At 48.6% G+C, this 14,523-nt stretch overlaps 1 protein-coding gene across 6 annotated transcripts in view; it reads right to left on the bottom strand.

Moving 5' to 3' along the window:
* LOC138528623 (serine/threonine-protein phosphatase 2A 65 kDa regulatory subunit A alpha isoform) overlaps window positions 1–14,523 on the bottom strand; it is a 1,423,294-nt gene that overhangs the window by 1,053,511 nt on the left and 355,260 nt on the right. For all 6 annotated transcript variants that reach the window (XM_069640443.1, XM_069640434.1, XM_069640450.1 and 3 more), the window contains exon 4: window positions 8,211–8,443. In XM_069640443.1, coding sequence (XP_069496544.1) covers window positions 8,211–8,443 — 233 coding nt within the window. The remainder of the gene's footprint in view (window positions 1–8,210; window positions 8,444–14,523) is intronic.

The following is a 14,523-nucleotide window of genomic DNA, read 5'->3' as shown; positions in this document are numbered from 1 at the left end:
TATGTGGATGCTGGCCAGTCTCCTCATTTCAGGCCAGTCATTTTATCAACACACCCAACGGAACGCCCGCAACATGGCAACCCACCAGAGGCACCATACAGACAACCCCAGTTAAATGATTTTCACCAAAGGAGAGGGAGAGCGGTGGCGTCCAGCCATACACAACATACCATGCGCCGCCAACCAACATCAATACATGCAGCAAGAGAGACACTTTGGTGCAGTTCCCTGATATGGACTTGTGCAAACCAGCCTTTGCACGGAATGGTCCGCCATTGACCCGGTGCAATGGACTAGCGGAGCAAAATGGGGCATAGCTTAGCGCCCCTTATTAAGTATTCTGAAGTCAGCAATACTTCCACGGCGGGGAAGACGGGGCGAGTTCAGCCCAGGGAACCAGTGGGCGAGAACCAATGGGCGAAGCAGGGAGAGGATAAAGCTGGGACAGGAAACGGGAAGGTGTGGGTTGTTCGAGTGAGGTTAGAGGCAGACTAGGTGGTGTATTAGATAAGGGAAAGTGGTATTGTGTCTTGAGTGTGCGTTTAAGGTGGGCGAGTGAGCAGAAGGGAAAGTAGGGACTAGGAAGTCAGTGGAAGGTAATTGATGCAGTACAAGTAGAGGTAGAGTAGTAGTAGGGTGAAGTAGGGAGAGTAGTAGTTGAGTGGAGTAGTACTGGAGAGGGAAGAGTCGTAGTAGAGTGGAGGAGAGTAGTATCAGGGCAGTGGAGAGGGGAGACTAACAGTGGAGATGGGAAAGTAGCAGAGGAGTGAACAGAAAGGTGTAAAATCAGAGGGTGGAGGCAGGTTGTAGAGAGACATCGGGGGGGAGGACAGAAGTTGGGCAGAGTTAGAGAGAGGAGATTAACTGAAGAAAGTGGGAATGATCGAGAGATGCAGCGTGAGGAACACCAGCTCATGACAGGAGGAAGATGTGGGCCTTGATTGTTTGTAAGGCACAACTCTGCAGCCCTTTAAAACTAACCCGAAAGCAGAGTAGGTCATACCTATAAAGGGTTAGATAGATGAGTACCTTCCCACCAGAAAGGAAGGGTGAGAGCGAGAGGGGGAGAGAGGGGGGAAGAGAAAGAAAGAGAAGGGGAGAGAGGGGGGGTAGAGAAAGAGAGAGAAAGAGAGAGAAAGAGAGAGAAAGAGAGAAAGAGAGAGAAAGAGAGAGAAAGAGAGAGAAAGAGAGAGAAAGAGAGATAGAGAGGGCGAGACCTTAGAGACCCTTTCAAGGAAAATCAATAAAAGCCCTTGATGTGTTACTGAGGCCATCTGTGACATTCTACAATATCACAGAATGTGTAGGGCCATCAGAGCATGTTGGTCTGGCATAACAGATACATCACTGCACAGATATATTTCAAAATTATGCAGACTGTAGGGACAGTGTTGAAATGCTACTGGATGTTTTAACACCTACGTGGCCCGAACTAAGTGGGAAAGAGAATTTAAGGCTAGAGTTACAGGCAAGCAATGGACACCGATTTGCACGCATTTCAAGAAGCTCTCTTATTTCACATTACATGTGGATTCAAATAAAACTCTGCAATAGTGAATAAATCCCTCCCTTCAGTTTGGTGACTTTTTGTAGAGGATGTGGCTCTGACTGCCCCACACACTTCTCTATGCAAGTATCTATTATGTTCAGGGAGAATCATGTAGTTCATTACTTATAGTCAGAGGTGGTCCAAAAATGAAAAGGTTATAATCAGCCTCCCTCTTCCTTTAATAAGATGGTCTTCAGAAATATACTAAAGGAGTGCCTGAGTTAATCTCCATAGTATTGCCACATGAATAAAGATTTTGACAGAAGGCCCACATAGGATGCAATCAATATTGGACTCTAGAAGTATGGTTCACAGGGTGTATTTAAACAAAAGGTTACACAAACAGAATGAAAACAGGAGGATGATGTAACCAGAACCAGGTCTCCCACACTGGGTTTGATGCCATCTAACTTCCCAGTGGAGTTGCAGGTTTCGAGGGGGTTCCCAAAACCAGAGACATCTATCAATAGTCCATTGCAGGTTTCCTGAACCCAGATACGGTTGCTGGTCGACAAAACTACCTGGATAAGTCTGGTCTTTCCACAACTAACTGATGGCATAAGTGCCACTTTTTAGTCGGGTTGAGGTAGAGGAAGGAGTTGCGATGTTCGCTTGCAAATACTCTGGTTATCGCTCGAGACAGGTTTATTTATTTTATTTATACATTTGTATAGCATGCTTAACCCTTAGGTGTCTAGGCACTGGATGCAGCTTAATATGTTACAGTGAGCAGGAAATGCTGGTAATGAAATAGGAAGAGTCTCTTGTGGAACAGTGTAGGAGGGCTCCGATATCAAGGCTGGGGGGAGGGGGGGAGGTCATTCCACAGTGCAGCCGCAGAGACCGGTAAGATGGAGGCTGGAAAGGAGGTGGTCTTTCAAAAAATCTGACTTTTCCCACCCTCTATTGCCAAGACTACGACCCCCATGGCCTCCTTACCTGGGTCTTGTTTAGCCTTCTGCCACTTCGTGCTGCCTTCTGCCACCGAGCTCCCTTGATGCTTCCTATTCGGGTTGGTTGGTGGTATGCCCTACTACTCCATCACAACACCTGGTCTCACCCGTTCTTTAGTACATCCCCCTTCCTTGAATGCTGCTACTACCACCACCTCCTCCTGTGTGCCAACTTTACCTTGTGGTGTTACTAGCCCCTCCTATTCTGTACCAACTTCACCTCCTGATTTTCACAGCAGGCTCTTTTACGAGTTTTGACACTCTCCTCCCTGACGGCTACAAGATCCTCTCCGCACCCAGAGCCAACTGCATCGGTGAGGTTGATTTTCCCTGAGTGGATTCCTGCCTCCATCTTTCCCACGCAGGCCTACACCTCCTTTGAATGTCTGGTCCGCAGGCGTTCTGTCTCCTGGCCACTTTCTCACAGTGGTTACAATCTCCCGGCCACCTGGTCAGACCACTGCCTTCCTCTCTGAGTGGGCTGCCCTTTCCTCCTCCCTCCTGGCCTCGACCACTCAACTCCTCTTGGAGACCTCAACATCCACCTGGATGCTTTCTGTCCCTCTGTACTCTTTTGCGACCTCTGCGACTCTCTCTTTCTAGTCTTCCCTCTGGCCGGACTCACTCGACAGGTCACACTCTGGATGTTCTCATCTCCATCCACCTCCACCTCTCTAACCCTCTCACCACTCCTCTCTCCTGGAGTGACCACTTTCTCCTTTCTTCCCATCTCTCCCTCTCTACCCCTCAGGCCAAGCCAGCTCCAGCAACGCCACCTACCTTCTCAGGCATCTGGCCCATGAAGCGTGTGTCAGGCGTGAGGATCCGCCTGAAGCCCAAAACCAAGTCCAACTCTTAGTATGACTTGGACCTCGTCACCCTGAAACGCCTCCAACAGGACACTGCCACCATAAACAAAATGTACTCTATCATACAGACCTGGATGGCGACTAATAGCCTCTGCCTTAATGTAGAAAAAACAGAGATCCTGATAGTAGGATCTCCAGAACAACTAAGTAAATTACCCACACATTACACAGCAATAATCAGTGACGGAACACCTATCAATATCTCCAAACAAGTCAAAACCCTAGGGGTTTACTTCGACTGGAGCCTCACTATGTGCAAGCACATTAATGCTCTCTCCTCATCCACAGCACCACAGCCAAATTAATCTCCCTCAGCAGACCTCAGAACTGTACCACCCTAGCCAGAGCACTCATACAAGTGAAAATTGACTACTGGAACATATTACTACTAGAGGCCCAAAAAAAAAAAATGCTACTTATTCGAAATAAACCCCTCTGCGCAGCTCTAGGCATAAAAATAAAGAGATCACATATCCCACCATTGGAGAGAAGCCCACTGGCTGCCCGAACGATCAAGGATTCTACACAAAACCCTCACTACAACTCACAAATGTGTTACAGGCACAGCTCCAAGCTACCTCAACCAATGCCTAACCCGCAAAACCTCAACCAGAACATTTAGAGCTAACACAGACACACTCCTTGTGTTTTTGAATCAGGGGATGCAAAGAACAAGCAACTCCAGTTTCCCAGTAGCAGGCCCCAGAATTTGGAACTCACTTCTGAATGTCATCTCCAATGAGCCGTCCCTCCCCAAATTCAAGAAATCCCTCAAAACCTGGCTTTTCAACACATTCTAAAATACCCCAAGTACTCATAGCATAATATGCAAAGCTGAAAGTATACACCTGTTTTAAGAACATAAATCTAACCATTGCTAGTGCTACCAAGCCATGTGTGACTTTGTAACTATATGTAAAAGATTTGTATAATGATTCAATATTGCTTGACTCTGAAATTCCATGGACATGACCTGTATATCTCACCAAGAATCAAAACTGTATGTTTAAAAAGCTGCCTAAATGCACCAACCAAGTACCAAGTTATCCTGTAACGATCAAAATTCAAGTATTCTTGAAACCTATGCGGAGATACTCGAGGGTTTGGGTGTATAACCACATTTAATAAATAGAAATAAGTGTAGGGCTGCTTAGAGGAAATTGTGGGCTTTTTGTGCATCCTCTGACAAACTGGCCTGCCGCCTGCTCCAAAGACAACACCGGCCCTCTGTCCACACTAAGAAGCAAGCAAGCCCACATCCAAGCACATGTCTCTGCAGCATCTAACAACTCGGCCGAACTCTTTAAAATCTTCAAGGAGATAGCCATTCCTGCTCGAGTCTCTACTTCTCATGTCCCCTCCAACGCCCTCTGCACGGCCCTGGCTTCTCATTTCATCACAAAAACCCAGGACATCCTGTCCACCCTCTCGTTCTCTCCTCCTCTTCCCACTTCTCCATCAGCTACCTCAGGCGCCCCCACAGCCGCCTCTCCTCCCTATTTCTCTCCCTTCCTTCTGTTCTCCACTGATAAGATTTCTAGACTAGTCAGATCTATGAAGGTCTGCTCAAAAGAGGTTCTTCCCCAGTTTGACTAAAACCATCAAGGACCACACTGAGACCCTTGGCTCCTGCCCTGGCTGATTTCTGCAATAATTCCTTTGTCACTGGAGCCTTCCCCTCCCCCTCTCCTCTGAAGCATGCTCTTGTGCACCCTCTTCTCAAGAAACCCACAGCCGACCTCTCTTCTGGCTAACTACCGCCAGATCTCTATCACCCCTTTCCTGGGCAAACTCTTGAAAAAGCTGGACATCTCCCAGCTTAACCTCCACACTGATTCAGTTGGTTGACTTTATGACCATCAGTCTGGCTTCAGAGCAGCCAGGTGCACAGAAACAGCTCTTCTGAATATCTGTGAAGACCTGCTCTCCAACCTTGATTCTAATCTCTCCAGTGTCCTCATCCTACTTGATGTCTCTTCTGCCTTTGACACGGTCAACCATGCCATTCTGCTCAACTGACTCCGTGACAACATGGGTATCACTGATCAGTCCCTGGCCTGGCTGACCCCTTTCTTCAATGACCGACCATCCCAGGTCCAACTTGGGTCCTTCCCATCCTCCATTTCACTCTCTACCTGCAGTGTTCCCCAGGTCTAACCTCTCTCCCTGGCTCTTCAACCAATACTGGGCACCCCTCACCTACAGCATTGCTGCTCTCTGCTCCGGTTCTAGGTCAAAGTTTCGAATGCAAAGGATTGAATGACCAAAGGGTCGAATCAAAAGGACCGAAAAGCAAAGGGTCGAATTTTTTATTTTTTTAATGTTTTTTTTGGGGGGGTTCCCCCCCGAAAGCCCCATTTTTGTGGTAAAAACCACTTTCTTTTCCAAAACGGAAACCCAAAAAAAAAAAAATATTTAAAAAAAAATCATTCGACCCTTTTGTTTTAGGTCAAATTGACTCTCACCTTTGGCATTCGATCCTTTTGAATTCGGTACTTTAACTGGACACCCTCTGCTCCAACTTTCAGTGCTATGCGGATGACATTGAGCTCGCTTTCAGGCTCCCCCCGGGCACCCCTCCTCTCCCTCCCTCAACTCAGACTGACTGACTGACAATCCAGGTGTGGTGTGCCGCCAATGACCTCTGCCTCAACGCCAGTAAGATAGGGATCCTTCTCATCGGCACTCCTGCATCTTCCTTTCCTTTCACTCTCTGACCGGCCTCCCTTAGTCCTCTTCCTGCTCCCACCGGTGAGGCTAAGAACCTCAGGGTCATCTTCGACTCCATGCTTTCTGTCTCGCCACACATCACTGACGTCTATAAGAAGTCAAACTACCAGCTACACCTCCTCAGGGGTATTCTTCCTTTCTTCTTCTTCCCCCAGAGCTCACTGTCTCTAGAGCTCTAGTTCTCTCTAGGCTGGAATATTGTAACAGCCGCTTTCTAAATCTGCCTGCCTCTACTCTTCCCCAGTTTGCAACTCATCCAGAACAGGACTGTGAGACTTATCCTTGGCCTCCCAGTGGCTGCAAGGATTAAATTCAAGACCCTCTGCATTGTCCACAATGCCTTCTGGCCTGGGTCCGCAATACCTTCAACTCTCCCTCTGGAAATACCTTCCTACTCGAGCCCTTCACTCCTCTACCTCCAACTCACTCAGGGTCAGTCGCTTCTCCAAGCAACGAGTTGGTGGTAGATCTCTTGCTTCGGCTGGGGCCTCCCTCTAGAACAGCCTCACTGCCTCTCTGAAACTCGAGGAGGACCACCTTTGGTTCCGGAAGCACCTCAAGACCTTCCTCTTTGCTTCTGCATTCTCCTTTCCTCTCCCCTGCTGATCTCAGTTTCTGCACAGGGCTCCTGGCTACCCTCTGTATTAGGGCCCAGATCCCTGCCAACCCTTCTGCTTTCCCGCACTGTCTCCTGGCAACCCTCGTATTTGTGCCTGTATCTTCAACCCTACAGTCCCCTTACCTGCACCACTTATCTGCGTTTAATCATTGCACTTGCCACCTGCCGACCGCACTACCTGTTATTTTTAATTCTGATTTCAGCGCTTTCCATTCCTCCCCTACCGCTTGCACTTTCCTCCCTCCGTCCCCCCCTCCCTCTCCCCTGCGCCTGCGCATTTTCAATGTCACTGGGCCTAGTAAGATTGTAGTGTTTTGTTGTTTTTCCTCCCTTGTACCCCTCCCTTGCCTCGTCGCGCCCTTAAACACCTGTGTATGGGCGCAATATAAATAAACTATCATATCATATCATATCACCTCCCCCCAGCACCTCCTTAACACTCCTTGTATCACTCTCGAACTATCGACAACCACCTACCACAAGCTCATCCAACAACCCACACAGACTACTGACTGGCTGACTAGGGTGTTTGCTTTATATAAAGCATTGTTCCCTTACCCTTGTTTGGATACTCTGAGTACCTCTAACTCAGTTCTGCAATTGTAGGATGGGCGAGATTGCTTGCTTTTTCTAGGTAAACCTGGGCTTGGAGGGGAGGACTAAGCCTTTATTATGCTTGCCTGCCAAGTTGGGATTCAGTTCCTAGTTACTGTCTTGCATTCTCGGGGGAAGAACCCAGGTCTCACGTTTCTCCAGCATGTGAACTGGCTCCTCAAGAAGCTCTCTCTAAGCCTTTTGACTGCTCTGAATGTGTATAGATTGCTGGTTCGTGGTCTACTTGTAACTTTACCCTAGCAATGAACTCTCCAATGAGAGGCAATGCTGCAGTAAGACTGTAGCACTCATGGTTAAACCCATGGTCTGCCTAGTGGGAGACTTTCGGCTAGGGGTCCAGAGAGAGTTACCAAGGGATCCTACATATACCTCCCCTCCAAGCCCATCCTCCACTGGCTCAAGGAGGCACTTGGCTCCCTGAGGTACACCCTTAGTCCTTTCCCAGAGTCCGGTAGGGGACCCTTGTCACAGTGTGTATATAGATTGACGTGGAGAGGTACTAACAGGTCTCTAAATGGCTTTGAAACATGACCATATGTAATAAGTGAAAAGATATCTATTGAGTACTGCTGACTACATAGTTGCAGGATACTTACAGACTATTTATTGAATATCAAAATGTCCAGTATATGCACTGTGGACTGGAAGTGCACCAGATCAATACACATATTCATGTTCATATTTATGTACAGAGATCTCCATTGCTCACTTGTACTTTATCCTAAAGTGATATATATATGGTCCATGGAGTAAATGTATATTGCTACTGCACATTATTTCTGTTGAATGTACAAACATGCTTTGATGACCAAAAAGAAGCCAAAAAGGTACTTTACGGATTGTGTGCGATTTTGAGCTGCACACACAAAACCTACTGTCGGAGTTCTGCCTTTACAGTGCTGGAAACACGGGGATAACACACACTGAAGAGTCCGCAGGCAGAGGTCCGAGAAGTGAACCAGTCTCCACTTGCGAGTCGCTTCACAAGGGGAACAAAGTGTGCTTCCAGGTCAGACGGAGAGTGCTCATGGGAAATGGCCCGCAAGGAGTCCACAGCTTTGTCCCGGACCACAGTCTCTTCAACAGTTGCCAAACTCTCAAGCGGAGGCTGCAACGAAATGGGGCGGGCAAGTTAATTAAGCGGCTTATAGTACACAAAAGGAACATTAACAGACATGAGACACAATTAAGACAATTTGACACTATATGAAGGGGACAGGATTAGCATAGCCAATTTAGCCATTTGAAATGTAATATACCTTTTCAAGCTTTGCTGATTTTGGCTTAAATTAGTTTTTTCTTCAAACCAAGGGTCCCTTCAAAACTATCACCCATGTTAATGTTATCTTTTCAGGCAGTATCATTGATGGGCCTGTGCCATGCCAATGCAGTTTCAGGGTCTATTTGCATGACTTAACTGTGGGAGTGGACCCTATTACAGGGGATTTGGGACCACAATCAATACTTAATGGGAAAGAAATAGAAGTGCCACACCAACCGACAATCAAAGTGAATATTTGTATTCAATATTTCGTTCCAGGATACAGTGAAAGGCCAGTTGCAATAACGTTTTATTTTTCAACCAATAGCAATATGATGTTGATACCAGCATAATTATGGGGTTCAAAAAAAGTTTGTGAACAAAACTTCACATTTGATTTATCTCAGAGGTGGACATTACTCCTACGGAGACTCAAAGCTTTATATCCCACAGGATACTTGTGTCCCAAGTGGTAACATCTAGAGGAAATCAATTTAAAAACAATTAACAGTGGCCAAGAAGGATGGAGAGCCCAGAAGCATGAAGGCACTACAGGAGCATTTCCTGTAAACTCTGCACACACAAGCCTGAAAAAACCATTTCAATTCAACCAATTTATCCGAATGTACACACCGGGGACATCAGCGGAGTCTGGGTCACTTAAAAGCCTTTCTGGGGAACGGTTCCCCGGGTTAACTTACAGGCGACATAGATCTGCGAGAATGGCGCACAAAAGATGGCACAACTAGGTGAACAGGTACGCTGGAGCACAGTGCAGACGCGAAGGAGCGGATTTTAGCAACAGTTACACCTTAGCAGTACACTTCAGGGAAAAAATGTACAACATTATCATGATCAAAATATATTCACCATTGGGCAAATGCAGAGCAGGACTTCAAAAATGTGCAACTACTAGGGGGCACTGACGGCAATGGCTGCCTGAAGCTCAGCTCCTCACACCAGGGGCAATAAAGAAATGAAAGTGAGCAAATCCCGAACCCGCAAAGCGTGAATGTTGCAGAGGTAGAAGTCGGAGAGAAGGTGGAAAGCAAGGGGACTGAAAAAGGGAGTGAAGATACGTTGAAGGGAGGCTAAATCGCAAATGTGCCCAGCCCCCCCACCGCGGCCTGAACAGACTCGACAGACCGCAGCGGACACGCAGCGTGCAACGTGAGGGAAGTTGGGGAGGTGCCGGGCATGTAGTGTGAGCTGTGACCAGGAGCTAACGTGGAGCAGACGAAGTGAAGGCAGGGGAAAACGGACCCAGTGGGATCCTGAGGCAGCCGAGAGAAGGGAAAACGAAGGTGAGAGGTCCCCAGGAACGCCATAGCACACAGAACTCGGCATAACAGGGAAGGGGAGGCATAAGTGCCAGCCCTGGGCACCCCCGCACCAGAACAGCACGAAGGGGGGCTCCCACTATAGGAGAAGAAACGGGTCGGCAAGAACAAATACCCCCCCCGCCCCCGGAACTAAAAATAGCCCTGAGCTCAGTGGGACACTTAAGGGGTAACGAACAGAGCACACCCACCCCTATGTGCCTAAACCAAACAGGGCCGACGGGCAGGCCCCAACGCAGCCAGGCAGGACAAAGCTACCAAAGGCATGAGCAGAGAAGGGAAGGGACAAGCTGCCCAGGGGCAAGCAGAAGGCAGGAAAGCCCAGTCTAAAGGGCACTACTTTTTCACGTGGCTAGGAGGTCTGACAGGGAGAGGCACAGGAAGGTGGCAGCCCCCACAACAGAGCGAGACCGTGCATACGAAAAAAGCCCTCCCGAAGGACCCCAAACTCACAGACCAAACGGGAGGAGTGTGGGGGTGAGAGGACCAGTGGGCAGCCAAAGAGGAGTCCCCCCCCCCCCCCACCCCCCAGTCACCCAACCCCCAGCCTGGCAGAGAATACTAAAAAGACGCAGGAGCATCACCCCCGACCACCCAGAAAAAAAGAAGACCTGGAGAACAGGGAAAGGAGATCGAACATAAGGATCATTGGCCTAGAGGAGAGAGAGACCCCAGCCCAGGTTGAAAAGAACATGCAGGACATTGTAAACCTCCTTTTTCAGGCGGCGAAGGTAAAATAGTGAAAATTGAAAGAGCCCATAGAGGAGGGAGAACGTTCAGCGGCAGCCCACGCTCCATAGTTGGTGAAATTCCTGCAATTCAAAGAGAAAACAGAAATCCTTCTCAGGGCAAAGCAGGCACAATTTATCGGATTCCAAGGCTTGAAGATAAAGATATACCAAGAGCTGTCAGGCTTCACCCTAGGATGCAGGGGGGAATGTAGACCCCTCACCACATGGCTAACGGAGCAAGAATACGATATAGATGGGGCTACCACTTTGCTGTGACCTTCGAGGTCAACGGGGAGGACAATAGAGTCACCACACCAGAAGAAGCGAAACATGTTTTACAACACCTAACAGAGACCACAGAAACAAGAGGCCCAATGGGCCCACAGTGGGCCCACTCCCCAAGGACACTGCAAACGGAAGCTCAACCCCAAAGGCGCAAAAGAAGTGAAATCAGAAGGAAGTATGTGAAATTGAGCTTCCTGTCGCCGTAAAAACCTCCTTGACACAGATAGGACTGTTGAGACAACCGCATGAGTAGGCGCCAAGAGGTAAAGGGGGAAGGCAAAGGGAAGGAATTTAAGATCCCCTGGTAGGGGAGAGCTCATCACCTAGTGGCCCTCAGTTTTAGAAGGGTGTCTCATCTCAAGGAACTACAGGTTCATCTTACGGCAGTGGGGACGTTTTGTTTAACATGTTCTTTGTTACTAAGGGGGTAAGAGGAGGGAGAGAGATGGGGTCACGTCCATAAGAGAGTGGGGACACACGGATGGGGCAGATGAGCCGAAGGAGGGGGGGGGACGGAGAGGAGGCACCCAATCAGACAATGGAGGAAATTGCACGACAGACGATAAGGAGTTAGCTCCTGAGGGTGGGCTCATTAAACATCAAGGGATTGAACTCCCCCACCAAAAGGTCACTGGTATTGCATGAATTTGATAAGGCATTGCTGAATGTGCTATTCATCCAAGAGAATAGACTGAAGGAAGGGGAAGAGAGGCCGCTGAAGGGAAAGGCAGTGGGACAAACGTTCTGGGCCTCATCCACTCAGAAGAAAGGAGGAGTAGGGATAATGCTACACAGATGAGTCTGGATGTTGAACCCCGAGGTCCATTCTTTGGAGAAGGAAGACTTCTATTAGTGAGGGAAGCTGGGAGGGAACATGGATCACCTTAGCAGGAGTATATTCCCCAACTAGGGACAGAGCATTTACAACGAAGATGCCCTTGCAACCATTATGGGGTAAGAATAACAGGCGGTGATTTCAACATATGGGGTGACCCCCAAATGGATAGACATGCGACAAGGGAAGAACAAAAGGGGCCGCCACTGGGAGGGGGGGGATTTTTTTTTTAAACTTGCCAGAAAGGGGCTTGCTAGACGCAATGCGAGTAGAGGGGTGGTCAGACCATGAAATGGTGACCATGGCCCTTGAGATGGAGGGCATAGGCGGACGGGACTCAAGTGGCGCTGTAATGAGTACCTCTGGGTAGACAAGCTCTTGGCAAAGGAACTCGACCCCGCAATTGAAGAGTAATTCCTGATCAATGACAACAGGGAGTTAGATGCTGCAACATTTTGTGAGGCAGGGAAAGCCACATGGAAGGGCATCCTGATGAGGGAGGGTGCCAGGGAGAAACGCGAGCGTAGGCTTCAGGAGGAGAAACTGGGCAGAGAAATTAAAAATAAATGTGGCGATAAATAGGCTACAACCGGGAGGGGTATCAGGGGAGGATGGATACACAATGGGTTTCTATAAGCAGTTTGCAAACACCTTAGTCCCCCATATGACCAAATTATTCAACCACATACAAGAATCTGGCCAGACCCCTCCATCCTTCACAAAAGCCCATATAGTGGTCAACCCTAAAATGGGGAAAGACCCCACTAGCTGCAAATTATACCGCCCGATTTCACTTCTAAACACAGATGCAAAGATTTACACGAGAGCCCTGGACACACGCATGGAAGGAATCTTACCACGCCTGATCCGCCCGGACCTGGTGGGCTTCATAAAAGGGAGACATGGGGCAGACGCCATGCGCAAAACCCAAGATATCATGGAAAACATGATAGGGAAGGGGAATGACAAGTCCTAAGTCTGGATTCCGAAAAGGCCTTCGATCGGGTGGAGTGGGAGTTCCTCTGGGCCACACTGAAGAGCATGGGTTTTAGAGAGCGGTTTATAAAAGGGATTCAGGCAATATACAAAGCTCCCACGGGTAGGGTGGTAGTCAATGGCAAAACATCAAGGGATCTCGCCCTCACAAGGGGAACCAGGCAGGGATGCCCGCTCTCCCCCCTACTATATGCCCTATGCATTAAACCCCTGGGGAACATGATCAGGAAGGACCTATCCATTGAAGGGATTAAGGTGGGGGACCGTGAATATAAGTTGGAAATGTTTGTCCACAACTTGCTCCTATACTTGGTCAACCCCTCAGCCTCCATACCGAGAGTCCTGCGAACAATAAGGGAATACGCAGATGGGCAGGTCTAAAGGTCAACACGGAGAAACCTACACTCTTCCCATATAAGAGCTGAAGGGTCTCTAGGGAAGAGAGCTCGACCACAGGGGGAATCCAAGTCGCCCCTCAAACTTTAAAATACATGGGCATCAACATCATGAGAGAAGCAAGGACCTTTACGGTGCCAATCTCCCTCCTGTCATGACGGAACTAAACGCTGACTTAGATAGGTGGGGAAAATTGACAATAGCCTGGCTGGGCCGCCTTAATGTAATTAAGATGGCAATACTCCAAGGCCCTCTATCAATACCAAATGCTCCCAATAGAAATCCCAGGGAACCACTTCACCGAACTGAAAGCCAAAATGTCCAAGTTCAAGTGGCAAGGGAAAAAGCAACAAATAGCTTACTACACCCTAACGCGAGAGAAGCAGGAGGGGGGAGTGGGCCTGCCAGAATGTTACACCTACTACCGTGCAACTCAATTTAGGGCCCATGTGTGGCGCACCAGAGAGGGGATAAAAACAAGCAATGGGTGGAAATTGAAAATCCTCTACTGCGACCAGTAGCACTGGGGGAGTGGCTTTGGGCCCCAAATACAGCATTCCCAGGTAAAGCCATTAACCACCCAACGCTAGGCCCGCTTTTGAAACTCTGGTGGAACAGAGGGGTAATTAAGGGACACACAACGTGGACATCGCCCATGAGCCACATCTGGCCCCCGCCCCATTAGAAGTGAGATCCATGACCCACTGGGCTTCCAGGAGTAGTACGTAGCATGGCTGGAAAGGGTGGGACAGTTGTTAAAAAGACTCATACATCTCACTCCAGGAACTAGAAGAAGGGCTACAACTCATAGTTCCAATTCCTGCAAATCAAGGGTGCCCCGACAGCCCCGAAATGGAAGGACAAACTACAGAGACCCAACCCCACTAGAAAAGTCTTTGAGCAAATCAACATCAAGGGGCCTCATCTCCCAGACATATAAGACTCTCCTGAACAGCCAGACAAACACAAACAAAGACCTCGGGAAGCAGTGGGAGAAAGATCTGGGCCTTCCACTGCATAAAGATCGTTTGAAACGCCTTTGCAAATATGCCCACAAAACTTCCATCTCGGCCCAATGTAAGCTACATGGCCTAAAACTCCTACATAGGCGGCACTACGACCCCAAGCGCCTCTGTAAAATGTTCAGACAATCAAGCTGAATATGTTCGAGAGAATGTGGCGAACAAGCAGACTACGGGCACATGTGGTGGTCCTGCCCCTATGCTCAGACATTTTGGAAGGAGGTTCAGGCCTGGATCAAAAAAATAGATGGGGTAGAACTCGACTGTAACCCAAGACTAGTTCTAATTGGACTCTAAGAGCTGGAGGGCCGATGATCGCGGC

This window comes from Ambystoma mexicanum, chromosome 1q (assembly GCF_040938575.1).
Source record: "Ambystoma mexicanum isolate Mex_15411 chromosome 1q, UKY_AmexF1_1, whole genome shotgun sequence".
Lineage (NCBI taxonomy): Eukaryota > Metazoa > Chordata > Amphibia > Caudata > Ambystomatidae > Ambystoma > Ambystoma mexicanum.
The sequence above is the reverse complement of the archived record's forward strand: the minus strand, read 5'-3'. Positions and strand labels throughout refer to the sequence as shown.